This window comes from Drosophila ananassae, chromosome 3R (assembly GCF_017639315.1).
Source record: "Drosophila ananassae strain 14024-0371.13 chromosome 3R, ASM1763931v2, whole genome shotgun sequence".
NCBI lineage: Eukaryota > Metazoa > Arthropoda > Insecta > Diptera > Drosophilidae > Drosophila > Drosophila ananassae.
Window position 1 is genome coordinate 9,077,259 of NC_057930.1, and position 13,265 is coordinate 9,090,523.

At 40.1% G+C, this 13,265-nt stretch overlaps 1 protein-coding gene and 1 long non-coding RNA gene across 3 annotated transcripts; both read right to left on the reverse strand.

Moving 5' to 3' along the window:
* Positions 1-2,009: 2,009 nt before the first annotated feature.
* LOC123257326 lies at positions 2,010-3,317 on the reverse strand. The gene is made up of 3 exons (XR_006507365.1): positions 3,086-3,317; positions 2,356-2,645; positions 2,010-2,285 (listed from the first exon to the last, which is right to left on the reverse strand). It is a non-coding gene; the product is annotated as an uncharacterized LOC123257326 (long non-coding RNA).
* A 1,920-nt stretch (positions 3,318-5,237) lies between these two features.
* LOC6504373 (mannosyl-oligosaccharide 1,2-alpha-mannosidase IB) lies at positions 5,238-7,128 on the reverse strand. 2 transcript variants are annotated; one of them, XM_001964937.3, is made up of 2 exons: positions 7,034-7,128; positions 5,238-6,976 (listed from the first exon to the last, which is right to left on the reverse strand). In XM_001964937.3, exons 1-2 carry the CDS (start codon positions 7,098-7,100, stop codon positions 5,649-5,651), a joined length of 1,395 nt encoding a protein of 464 aa, XP_001964973.1. In that variant the 5' UTR covers positions 7,101-7,128; the 3' UTR covers positions 5,238-5,648. The 2 variants fall into 2 exon arrangements, with proteins under 2 accessions (XP_001964973.1, XP_044571975.1); XM_044716040.1 differs by having other exon boundaries at positions 5,238-6,971; positions 7,034-7,088.
* Positions 7,129-13,265: the final 6,137 nt, after the last annotated feature.

Below are 13,265 nucleotides of genomic sequence, written 5' to 3' on the forward strand. Positions count from 1 at the left end.
AAATATGCAAAACAATGCAAACTCTCGCCTGGCCAGCGAAACAACAACAATAACAAAAACTTTCCCCGCTCTGGACCAGAAATTAATTTTTGTTTTAGATGGCGTGCAGATTTTTCGGCTGAATTTTTCGGCTGCACTACTAATGCTGCGGCCCAGGCACCGGCTCCGGCACCGGTACGGGCACCGCGAACCGAAAACCGACCACTGCCCGTAATTTTTGTTTTAATTAACTTTTTGTTTGTTGTTTTTTGATTTTTTTTTTTTGTGTTTGGATTCAAACTTTTGTGCAGCTCTGTGCAAATTGTGCTAATTTTGAAATGGAGGGTGCAACGAAATTTTTTGGAAATACATATTTCATGCTCAGGAATTGTGATAGCAGGAAGTGGATTTTTGATCCGTGGGGAGGGCCAAGCTAGGCCATCAAAGTTGATTTAAAACTTTACAAAACTTGGTTCATGGCATGAAGGGTTTCGCGGAATGTGTATTACTTTGAATAATTTATTTAAACTAAATGCCGGTGACGACCAATCACTTTATTGATCCCCTCATTACTCCATCTGTGTGGTCTCTGCAGCCCATAAATTGTCCAATGCCCCGGAATATTTAGAATTGTAAAGTGCGAAAGCCTTCTTTTGGCATTTGGCAGCCATAAATTCGCATTAAGTTGTAACCTTATTTGCATTTAGTCCATGGAAATGTCCAAGAGTGTTCGGAGGCGGCGAATAATCGATCTGGATTCCAGTTAATTGATGGCGCTTGCCTGTCGACAGGCGGCATTGTCCTCACTAATTTGTGTCCTTTTTCCCAGTTGTGACCACAGGCAGAAAGAGTTGTTGGCCATTCGGCTGATTGAATAGGTCCAAGTTGACTAGAATTGGGCCAAAACAGAAATATAAATGACAGGACCTCTCGTCTCACTGCTGTCAACACATGGAAACGGACGCATGCTTTTTGCCACCACTGTGTGTGTGTGTGTGTGTGCCAGTTGGTCACTTACTTTATTCCTGGCCATTTTTCAATGCGCTTTGTTTATTCGGGCCCAGACCCAAGGCTGGCCCATGGCTGGCATAAAGCCCGAAAGCTAAGGACCTGGCCATGGCAATCATTGGCAACCGTTGCTTTGCAGCTTCATTGAGGCCTCGACCACAGGATGTGCCTTTTGCTGTCTTGCACTTACTTATCCGGCTTCCTGTCGTCCTGTTTTCCATTCTCCCCGCCAGTCCATATATCCATCCAACCAGAGCGGTGCCGTTTGATTTACTTCAAACAATTGGCAACATCATACATCAACGCGCCTTTGTTTTTGTTTTGTTCTTATCCCCAGTTTTTTGTATTTTTTTTTGTAAATCTTATTGTAAAGAACCGTAGACTAAGCTCCCCATACACCACCTTTTTTTTTTGAAGGCCTGTTAAATGTTTGCAGATTTTTTCAGGTTCCTTCGGGTTGGAAAGTTTTGCAAACTTTCCGAGAAGGACACAAAAATAACAACGGAATTTGCAGGTAAGCCTATGAGTGTTTTAAATATTTTATTTAATATAGTCTATTTAAAATGCAGTGCTTTTGAAAGAAAATATTAAATATAAATACATATAAAACACTGTTTAAACTCATAATTTAAATGTTTGACCCTCAGGCACCAAATATAATACAAGAGAAAATAAATGCCATAAACTTTTCTGAATCCAATAAAAGATAAAAGAAATTAATTGGCACATGTGGTTGACGGGGGTAAAAAAACTAATCCATTTTAATTAAAGTAAATAAAATTTAATTTTCATAGCGAGCCAAGTGGTGAGCAAAGTACACAGAGGGATTATGCAATCAGGGAAAAAATGCGAGAGAAAAAAGAATTAAAACACAGAAATGAAATAAAATGACAATAATTATTGGTAAACGGCAAGGGAAAGTTAGATAAACGGATTTAAATTGCGGATTGGTCTGCCTTTATGTAAAGTGCATAAATCATAATCGTGCTCATGCTGAATAAATAAAATTTCACATTAATTTGTTGACAAATGCGAATTTATTAGCGCGACAAATTCGGTTGGGTAGCTTAAAAAGCGATTAATTAGCGCTGATCTGGCTTTTGGATTGTCGACAAATGTTTAGCTGCTCATTAGTGGCCCAGTACCGGCTCTCCGACTGGCAATCGGGAGCATCCTGCATCAAGTATACGCCGCATATGACCAAAAGCACCTGCCTCATTAGAATTCAGTTGGTGCCCTGCTGTCTCGACTCGTCTCAAGTTAGCCTTAGCTCCAGTCTTCCGCAACGTCAGCCGCAACTAACAAAAAAGAAAAGTAAAACACAGCCACACGGAAAATAAGAAAATTGTGTAAGCTTGGGAAAACTACTTGTTATTCAGTGCGTTGAACTTCGTTTAGCTGGGCGAAATGTTTTAGAACTCGTTAGAGACTCCATGGGGCTGGCAGAGATTGAGCCTCAGTTCTTCTGTCAGACGGGCTGCTGTCTCATCAATGCACTCGGGACTCATTGAATATCACCGGGTAATCGATTTACCATCAACTGTTGCTTGCCCTGCAATTTCCACCGAAATGTCCGTTTCCCCATAATGCTGTGTAAGTTACCTTAATTGGATTTATGAGGACTTTTATGTGTTTGCCCAATACTGCGGAAAATGATCCTAATTTGGAAAATAAAATAAAAATTTCAAAATGGAATACCATAGGCAACATATTCAGTTTCATTTTTTATCAAAAACATAGTTTCACACTTCTTTTTAATTAATGTGCAAATATTTTCACATCTGTGCCTGTTTTTTGTGTGGAATCTGGTCAAAAGAATGATAAACTGTGTGATTGTTTGACGTTTGATTTTGGCCATTTTTCATGTGATGGTTAGATTGGACATAAAAGGAAGAAACTCCTCCAACAGCGACAATGATTTCTGACACCTGTTGTCCTGCGGGAATACAAAAAGTAGATCCTTTTTCTGTCCATTTATTTGGCCATCTCATTTGACAGTTACTACGTGTTGAATAGATGTTCACACTTAATAATTGACAACTCGAGCAAAACTTTTGACAGGATAACGACAAAATGCTGCCAAATAACGAACACTTACCAACTAGAATGAAAAGTGATTCAACCGATTTTGAGCAATTACAACCAGAGCAATCCAATTAACTGACTCCTCAGACTTCTCAGACTCCCCGGAAGGCCAATGGAATTCTGTCAAACTCAGGCACTTTGCACAAACAATACAGCTCCAAGGAAAGGGATACCGAGCGGCGCGGTTCGTGGATGATGAATGATGCATTGCCTCTTGATTCCCAATTTATTTATACTTTGGATTTCATTTTTCCTTGCTGCGGGCCAAAAAACGAGGAAAGAACGAAAGACTAAAAGCAGAACAGTTGAGTTTTATTGGCCAAATTGATAAAGTGGCTGCAGAAAAATGGAAGGGAATTGCAAATGCAAGCCGAACGATCGATAAGGCAGCCAAAAGAACTTGAGAATATTTTGAAAAAGCAGAAAAATAAATGTAGTGAAGGGGGGAATAGTGAAGTACGAGGATTTCGGGATATATTTTTTAACGTTTTCCTTTCAACATCAGAACTTGTTTTTTACATGCATAAGAATATCTTGATTTTTATTTTGTCATTTTCTGCTGGCGAATTGAAGAATTTATAATGGTATATACAGTTTTTAAAAAATGTAATATCTTAAATAAACTTGCATGTTGTTACAAACTAATCTTGACACATATGTAAAAATAAGGAAAGACCACAAAGAAGTACCTTGTTAAACCTTCATTTCACCGGAAAATACAAAAGGCGGGCATAAAATCAAAACGAATCCTCTCCGTCTGGCTTAAAATTGGAAAAGGACTTGAGCCTTGCAACAGACCGAGAGTAAGTTCAGTATGGAAGCAGAGGAATAATCGCAGCACAAACATTTAAACAGATTTACTTTCAAAAAGGATTGGAGAGGCCGGCCAGATTGTGGGCAAAGAGGACTTCACTTTGCCGGTAAGCCACTGGACGGTTGGGATAAAAAGGGGCACGCGGAGGTCCATGTAACGTAACATGCTCAATTTAAAGTGCCTCTGATCTACCAGTGGAAATCACAGTGGCCGGATGAATAGTGCATGTGAGTGTGTGAGCGGGTCTGGTGGGCTGGGTGTGTGCACAACACGTCTCTCTTTGTTTGTACTACAAATAGATGAGCCTAACACCAATGCAGGCTGCCGGAGTGTGCAAGCTGGTTATAGAGAGAGAAAAATTTTTGTAGCATAATTTTCGGCGCCAACAATAGCAGGACGTGCAATAGAAAAGGAGCCAGCTGAGGGCAAAAGGAGGAGCGACGAGGTACGAGGGACAGACAGGAGGCACATGGCATATATCAGCACATGCATCCATAAATCATATTCCTGCAGGCAGGAGCAAAGTGCAGGCAACCAGGAAGCGGCCAGGATCCTTCGCCATCCGTGTATGTTCCCTCTTCCTGTGTGTGTGTGTGTGCCTAGCAGCCGTGTTGGCTATTTTAAGGATATTTATACTGACAGCGGATTTTTGATGGAAAAACTTTTGTAAATTGCTTTGCCAGCCACACACAAGCCCACCAAAACCCCCTGTAAGAATATTGACCAAAGGCACAGCTTTAATTTTTTGGCAACGTTCACAATAGAACGGCCCAAGGATGTAACAATGTGTATATCCTTGGCCAGTGTCCTGTTTGCTTTGGCCGGGCACATTTATTAAATCGACCTCTTCATATTTTTAATGATGTCGGCCAACACAAAAGGACGTCGGCGTTCAAGGAAAAAGAAACCCATAATAATAATAATAATAACAATAATAAATGTGACAGAAAAGCGACAAGAAAAAATGTATTTTCCTTGGCATTTTATTGTCGTGCCTGCTGCAGGTTGTCCTAGATACATTGTTGACGTTGTGCATTTTCACTGCCATAAAGTTTTCAGTTCATAAAGGATAATTTTAAGAGGTTACGGAACGGTTTTTAAAGGGTTGAAATTTATAGAGAAAAAGTATAGAACTTGTATTACATTGAATGAATTATTTAATAGATGTAGCTTGAAATAAAATCATTGAAAACAATTGAGTTTTTTAGCATGTTAATTAACAATTTTCATTTAAAAAATTAATCTTCGTTATGCAACTTCAATCAAGCATCCATTAGGCCAATGAAATTTCAATTGTCCCTTTAAAATCACAAAGAAAATATGGCTAGTCGGAATATAAATAAACGCTTCATTAAATTTGTATAATTTTTAACGGTCTGGTAGACTCTTTTTATTGGCCGACTCTGTCGGTCGTGTCTGTGTGATTTTGGCTTTTGTCCGCCCCCCATTAAACGGAAAAATATTTTGAAATATTTTGATTATCAAAATGGAAACAATTGCGGGCGCCGCAACAAAAGCAATGCACGGCACAAAACGATGGAATGGCAAATGATTCTGCCGAACAAAGCCACATATGAAAAAACAAACATATTTTACTAAATGCTGTGCAAAACAAATGGAATTTGAAATGATTTGAGGCTGGTTAACGACCAATTTACAAATTGTTGTCAAACTAAATTATGTTTAACAATTATTACAAATGCGGGCACAATGATTTATGTCCCAATGTGAAGTGGGAGAAATGTGGCGTGTAGATTTCGGACTAAGTTGAAAAATGATCGTGCCTCCAGGGTGCCTTCTTCATAACGGGAAAGGGATGTCCTGCTTCGTTGAAAACCCATTTATCTAATGGTAACAAGGTATCGTTCGAGAATAATAGATAAAGATACTTCAGGGTCTCGCTGAGGAAGTGACTGCCTTGTTGTCCATCTTTGTTATTATCTGGCTCGTAGACATTTTCCAGACCCGAGAACCCATACTTTATGCGACATTTTTCGTTCAGCGATTGAACCACTCTCCAGCCCCAGTCTCGGTACTTTTGATCCTTGGTGAGGCGCCATAAATAGAAGTAGGTTTCCACCACTTCGGGTCGTAGGCGATAGGCTGTTGAATCGCCAGTTCTAGCTTTTGCATCTTCTGTTGGCGTAGAATCAAACTGAAAGGACTCGGGCCCTATACCATACCACGTACGCTGGTATCTTTTGCGACAGGTTTTCGCCAGATCCTTGCCCAGCTGCAGATCCCTGGCTACCAAATGGTTCTCATTTCCGTGACTTACTGATCCCAAAGCCAAAAGTCCGCCAGCATTACAGTAAGAGTGCATCATTCGGCGCTGAAGGCGTTTGTTTGAGACGCGCCCCAGATAGGTGAGGCCTCCAAAGCTTAGACCCAACATGACTTTTCGCATTTTGTCTACGCTCTTTACATACATCTTCCTGGCATTTTCGTTAGTTTTGTTGGAACGCAACCAAGCCTTCAGATTGAACTTGAAGAGATACTCGTTTCCCGGGCCTTCAATAGGTCGAAAATCCAGTTTTTCTGTAATCTCACTGGCGTACGAAAGCTCCAGTTGCAGGGGGCCAATATATAGGTCTTTGAGATCTGATAACGGCGATCCAGAAGCCCCAATCCGCTGCTTGGGATTGACTCTATCTAATGGGATATCTGAAGGCTGAAAGATTGGTAGGAGGCTCTGCACCGCAAGTTCAGCCTTTGTTCGGAAAAAATCCTCTCCGGTTAAAGCATACATGGACAGGAATCCGCCGGCTATGCGCGTACCCAACTCATATGCCGGAAAAAAGGCATCGTTTTGGGCCAGGTCGTAGTGGTCCGATACCCAAGTTTTACCTTTGAGGAACTCCTCCCGCATTCCCATTATATAAAGGGTGTCCAGGCTGTCGATTATTGTTAGGCCGATGTGATTGTTCCCAAAGACGCTGTTATTGTTCGGGACTCCCAAATCCGATCTGAGTTCATTGAAGCCCCATGCATGCTGGGCGTATCCCTTCCAGGCAAAATACATCATTTCCTTGACCTTATCCCGTTTGTCTTTCACTCCCCAATCAATGTGGTCTCCGAGTCCGAACTGTACTGCAAAATGATGTTTTCAGATGAACAGGACGGGTATTGTGGTAACAGGTAACTCACATGGCTCGGACTCGGCAAAGACGTATAGACCGCAATAGTTAAGGAGCAGAATTAATTGGAGCAACATTTTAAGAGGAAATTTACAAGCATATTAAGCCAAGTTTACTACTCAATTTCTCTATTTTAGTGGAAAATAACATATTACAAGTGCGACCAATGCATTATAAATATTGAGAATAGTCAGCTTAGTAACGTGTCTAATGGGTTTTCGGACTTTAACCAATCTAGTCGGCCAAGTGACTTTGCTTTTTTTAGATACTTTACTTAAAGGATTAATAATAATTTATAAAAAAAATTTTTTGTTTTTTGTGACATGGTAGAGTGTGACATTCCACTGTGGTTGATTGCAGTATTTTGCATCAGGCGGGGAAAAAAACAAGGTGAAAAAAATCGGGTGGCCAGGTAACAGAGATCCGATTTCGCGTTTGTTGTGCAACTGGCTGGGTGAAAATGTTGCACAGCATGCATAAATAAAAACCGGCAAGCTACCTTGCACACACAAACGTATGAACTCGTTGCCCGTGCCCCGCCCGTTGCACGTTGGCATTATGCACATTTTGCCGTTTCGCGAACGCGCCCAACTGAGGCGTGATGCAAGGAGATAGAAGGCTAGAAGGGAAGCCATCCAGGAGCCAGGACAGGACAGGCCTGGCCAGGCCAGGCAGATTCTAAATTTATTTTATTAAGTCAAGCACACCGACAGCCGCACAGTGGGACCACTGTTTCCTGCTCCGGCTCCTGCTCCTCGCGTTAGTCCCGCCTAGTGGCAAGCTTGGGCTAACGGTATAAATAAAATAATTTACGGTAACTGCTGACGCTCATCAGGACAGGACGAGGATGTTGGCGGCGTGTTGACAAAACCCGGCACAGGATCATCATCATCAGGCCCGCTTACTGTGGGGAAGGGAAAAAAATATTGCAGCATACTTTTTTGCGTTGGGCTTTTGTGTGCATCTGCTCTCCGTTTTTTGCATGCGAAATTAATGCACATTTGCATGAGTATGTGAGTGGGTGAGTGTGTGGTAGTGTGGTTGTTGCTTGCTAAATATAGTTATAATTATGCGCGCACATTTTTAATTAAGTTTCGCCGCATGGGTGTTTCTCTTTTTGGCTCTAGCTCTAGCTCTTTCTCTGGCTACGGCTCCGGCTTAGCTAAATATTATGCATACGCCCTGTTAAATTGCATTAATATGAGCCTCTGTCAGTTTTCTTTTCGCGGTCTCCACCCGTGCACCGCTTGCCTTTCTGTTTGTCAAAAATTACATATGTTAAACATCCGCTCGCTTTAATTTTATGCAATGCAAATTTGTCGCTTTTGTTTTCGAGAAGCGGAAAACGCTCGAGATCTGGGTTGAGCACAAAAAACATACATATTGTTTCCGCTTTTTTTAATTCGGCATATCTCCTGAATTCCCACTTCAGTTGGCTGCCCCGTAAATCCCAGTCTGGGTCTCAAACCGAACGAGACTAACTGGGCGTTACCAAAATCCCCAACGTGTCCAATTAAAATGACACAGTACGCAAAATGTTGGGGAAAAAGAAAGTATTCTCTTCTTAAAATCGTGCATTTATTTCCTTTCTTTCAAAGCAAGAAACACCTTGTTTTTCGCAATGAATCTTTTGTTTGTGAATGTTTGCAAATATTTACAATTTTAATAAAACTTCTGTTGGTTAGTTTCAGACAATTTTTTCGCTCTTTCTATATTTTTTCCTGGTGTCGAGAAGATCTAAGCAGTTTTTCCCTTGTTTTTAGCGAGAAAGTTTCGTTATGGAAATTCTGCAAGTTTCTTGCTACTTTTCATATAGTTTCTTTGCTTTTTATATGCCGCTCTTTTTTGCGCTTTGGTGTGAAAGTTTTAAATATGATTTTATTGTGGCTGTTGCAAGTTGTGAGGTTTTTATTTGGTCAGCGCGACCACTGATTTGGTGCGCGTCAAGGCAAAGTTGTTGCCATGGGATTTTTAAATAAAGTAAACATAGTTTTCTTTGGTTTTTTTTTTGTCTTTGAAACAACTTATCCTTGGGTTGGGAGTAGTGGCCCAAAACATTTAAGCATCCTTAAATCATGGCATCTCCTCGTCTGGCTTCTTCGTTTCGTTGCTCTTCTCTCATCTTTTTTTTGGCAGGATTTTCTACTTAAATGCATTTGGCGTTCGTTGGAAGAACGTCTGAAGAGGACCAGCTGTCTAGCCCATTTCGGGTCCCTGCAGAGACTGTCCTGGGAAAACTTTCGCCGTTGACTTCATTCCGACAGGGTCCTTTACTTAAATTACACTGTGCGACAAAAAAAAAAAACGAAATACACTTGGGAAACGAGATAGTGTAGGTTGTTAATCTGGTCGAAGAGAACTCAAAAATATTTTTTTTATATTTTTGGAACCCTCCAATTTTTTTTTATTTAAAAAAAACCGTTTTTCGGGACTTTTTTGCGCTTAAAAATTCCTGAACGCGTTTTTTTCAACCGATTTCAAAATTTTCGGTGTTTTTCAATAGTTAAATGTTGTAGCTTTTGAAAAAAAAATATATCTTCGATTTTGTTGAACAAAAAGGACAAAATTTTTACACCTGAAACTAAAGTTTTCGACTTTTATTCGTGTTTTTCGGATTTTGATGCCAGTTTTTCGGCACAACTTACAAAAATTCGGCCATTTTTGATACATATCAATGTTGCCTCATTCATTCAGAATAAAACGAGACAAATTTCATCAAAAAATTATGAAAATTGGTGAAGTTATAACGCTTTCCCAAAAAAAGTCAACTCAACCTAGCGGGCGCTTCGGAGGAACAATGTGTATAAAAATAAGAGTATATTGCTTTCTTCTGACAAAAAGTTTGTCATTTATGCCACATATTAATATTATCTCAATAATACGGAATAGAACGAGACAAATTTCATTAAAAAATAATACAAATTGTTGAAGTTATAACGCTTTTCCCAAAATAAGTCAATAGCGTTATAACTAGAAAAGCGTTATAACTTCAACAATATGTATTATTTTTTAATGAAATTTGTCTCGTTCTATTCCGTATTATTGAGACAATATTAATATGTGGCATAAATGACAAACTTTTTGTCAGAAGAAAGCAATATACTCTTATTTTTATACACATTGTTCCTCCGAAGCGCCCGCTAGGTTGAGTTGACTTTTTTTGGGAAAGCGTTATAACTTCACCAATTTTCATAATTTTTTGATGAAATTTGTCTCGTTTTATTCTGAATGAATGAGGCAACATTGATATGTATCAAAAATGGCCGAATTTTTGTAAGTTGTGCCGAAAAACTGGCATCAAAATCCGAAAAACACGAATAAAAGTCGAAAACTTTAGTTTCAGGTGTAAAAATTTTGTCCTTTTTGTTCAACAAAATCGAAGATATATTTTTTTTTCAAAAGCTACAACATTTAACTATTGAAAAACACCGAAAATTTTGAAATCGGTTGAAAAAAACGAGTTCAGGAATTTTTAAGCGCAAAAAAGTCCCGAAAAACGGTTTTTTTTTAAATAAAAAAAAATTGGAGGGTTCCAGAAATATAAAAAAAATATTTTTGAGTTCTCTTCGACCAGATTAACAACCTACACTATCTCGTTTCACAAGTGTTTTTTCACTGTCGCACCGTGTTATTATAATGATTTATACTCAAGTGACTGAAGACAACACGCAGAAGGGTCTTTAATTTTTCCTCGTAAATAATCAAATTAATATTTTTGAAATCTTAGTGACTCACTTTCCACTTAACACTTTCGCCGAGTGCCATTCAGGGGAGTGTACCATACATATTGTGTCCACTTGTACCTCTGTCAAATATTCAAATACATGTGCTTGGCGGTCAGCTCGTTGCCAAAGACATTCCCATCAACCGCACTTACAGCTGAACGTTTCAATCTTCAAGGGTCGGGATTGGCCCACTTTTCGGCCTTCTCGACGATGTCTTGGCCACATACAATTCTCGGCCAGATCGCACCATGTGAAGTGAGCCACACAGCTGCAACCCCAAAGTGATTGTATGTTGCATGAAAGGTGACATGTGGCAACAGTCAAGCCCTTGCCACATAGCCGGTCTACCGACCAGGTCCGAATGCTGTTGGTCCATTGTGATGTCACTTCCATTCTTGTCGGCCCGTTCCCATAACTGATGTGGTGTCTCTGTTTCTGAGTTTCTGAGTGTGTGCTTGTGGCTTCTTCTGCAGCTTGTTGTGAGTTATTATAAACTGGAGTGGTTTTCAAGAGCGGCAACAGTAAGTATATCGAAAATGAAACTCATTTCCAGATAGGAGTAATTAATTTAATTAAATTTCATGTTTGAAGCTCTATTTTGATCGGTACTTCAATGCAAACAAGTAGATGCATTTTGGTTATTACCTTTGTAAAGATGAATTGGTAATTTATTTGTATTTTATTTAAAATAAAATATTTTTAGAGCTTTGCACTTGAAGGTAAATATCAAATAAATAATATTGCAGCATTTATTCATGTCCTTAAATGTCCTGTAATATCCAAATTTTCTTTTAAATGCGTTCCAAAATTCGCTTACAATTTCCAATTAATTTCTATTTTGTTTAACGTAAAATTTACTACATGTTCCGTATGACTTGAAGCCTTTTAACTTTTGTTTCCATATGAAATTATGATTTTCTTTTACAAACTTTCACATAAGGGAGTGTCATTATTTTACACCAATTTAAAATTCGCTTCAGCGCAACAATCTCAGAACACTAATTTATGCTGCGCCGGCAATGGCAGCTCACTTAATTTCCACAGCAATTTTTCTTGGCCAAGTCAAAAGGAGTTGGGGCAGAGCGACAGGATCTGGGTAGCAGTAACAGCAGCAAAAGCAGCAGCAGCAGCAGAAAGGCGGCGACAAAGTGACAAACAACTAAGCGAAAATCGCGTGCGTGACGCGTGGCAGGAGCATAAAGTTTGTGACACGTTTCCCCAGTTGCATTTTGTTTTTATTTCCACAGAGTTCTGCTGCCAAAGAAGCGCTAAGGAGCAAAAAGGATCGCGACGATGGTGTCACTTTACAGCCGTGCTGCATACCCGTCCTGCGTCCCCTCGGCCGTTATGCAAGTCACGTTAATGCCACCAGCCAACTGTGAAGCAAAACAACAACAGCCGCAGAAAGGGTGTTGCAAAACTTTTGCCATTTCCAAAGTGCCTTAAAAGGTGGACGCGGCAAATCAAAATGTTCAGAATGCCACTGAAAATACTTACTTGTGTACATAATATTTGTTTTTGCTTCCTGTTTACTTCTGCCATAGAAATTATGAGACCACGCCCCTTGGACAACCATTGGGGCGTCCGTCCTTTTGGCGCCTTGGCAGGCTCACTCATTAAGTGTGTTTATATAATATAAATTAGCTTAATTTGAAAACATTTTTTGATGCCAAAACTTTGCCTGCCTTTGGCTCAGACAAGAAGAAAAGCAGATCCTTGAAAGGACAGGCGGGGAGGGGCGTGGCAGGGCGGGCCGAAGCGAGAAACTTCTGTCTTCTGCTAATTTATATGCCCGTTGGACATTCTCGCGTTGGCCAAAAAGTTACCGCCAACTTCTTCGTCTCCTGTTGCGGGTTAATAAGTCGACGACCAACAAATTGCCAACATTACTCTTTTGGGCCAAAAAGCGGAGAGATGGCCAAGACAGGGGGGCTAGCGGGGTGCGTGGGCGGTCGGTTGCAAATAGACTTTTGAGTGCTGTACTTGGTTCCGCTGGCAGCTGTCTTGTTGACTGTGGGATGGGCCGGTTCAGTCTTAGCAAGTGTCAAAAGCGCAGGCAATTAATTTGGCCTAATTAGACTCTTCGCTGGCTGCTGGCTCGCCTCACTGGATTCCCCCAGCCGCCCCCTTCCGCACTCTCAGCCCTCAACTGAAGCTGCAGTTTTTTTCTTGATATTTTGTGGCTTCTCTAGGGCTGGTGGCACAAAGGATTTTCGGCCTGTTGAGCGATTTATGGCTGAGTGGAAAGGACTTATTTTAGGTAAGCTGAGGGGGTTGAAAACTTATAAAGTACAGTAAATTAAAAGGCTCAGAGAAGTGATATTTCAGAAACTATATCTTTGAAATATATTATAAATATTTATTATAGTTTTTTGTATAATATCTGAGGCATATTTGTTTAACTAGCTGTTTAAAAATAATAGCCAAGCTTATTAGAGTCCACTTTTTAGACGATGGCCTGAATAGATTAAAACTCTCCTTTCATCGCGTTGTCAGATGCATTTAAGTGCCTCATGG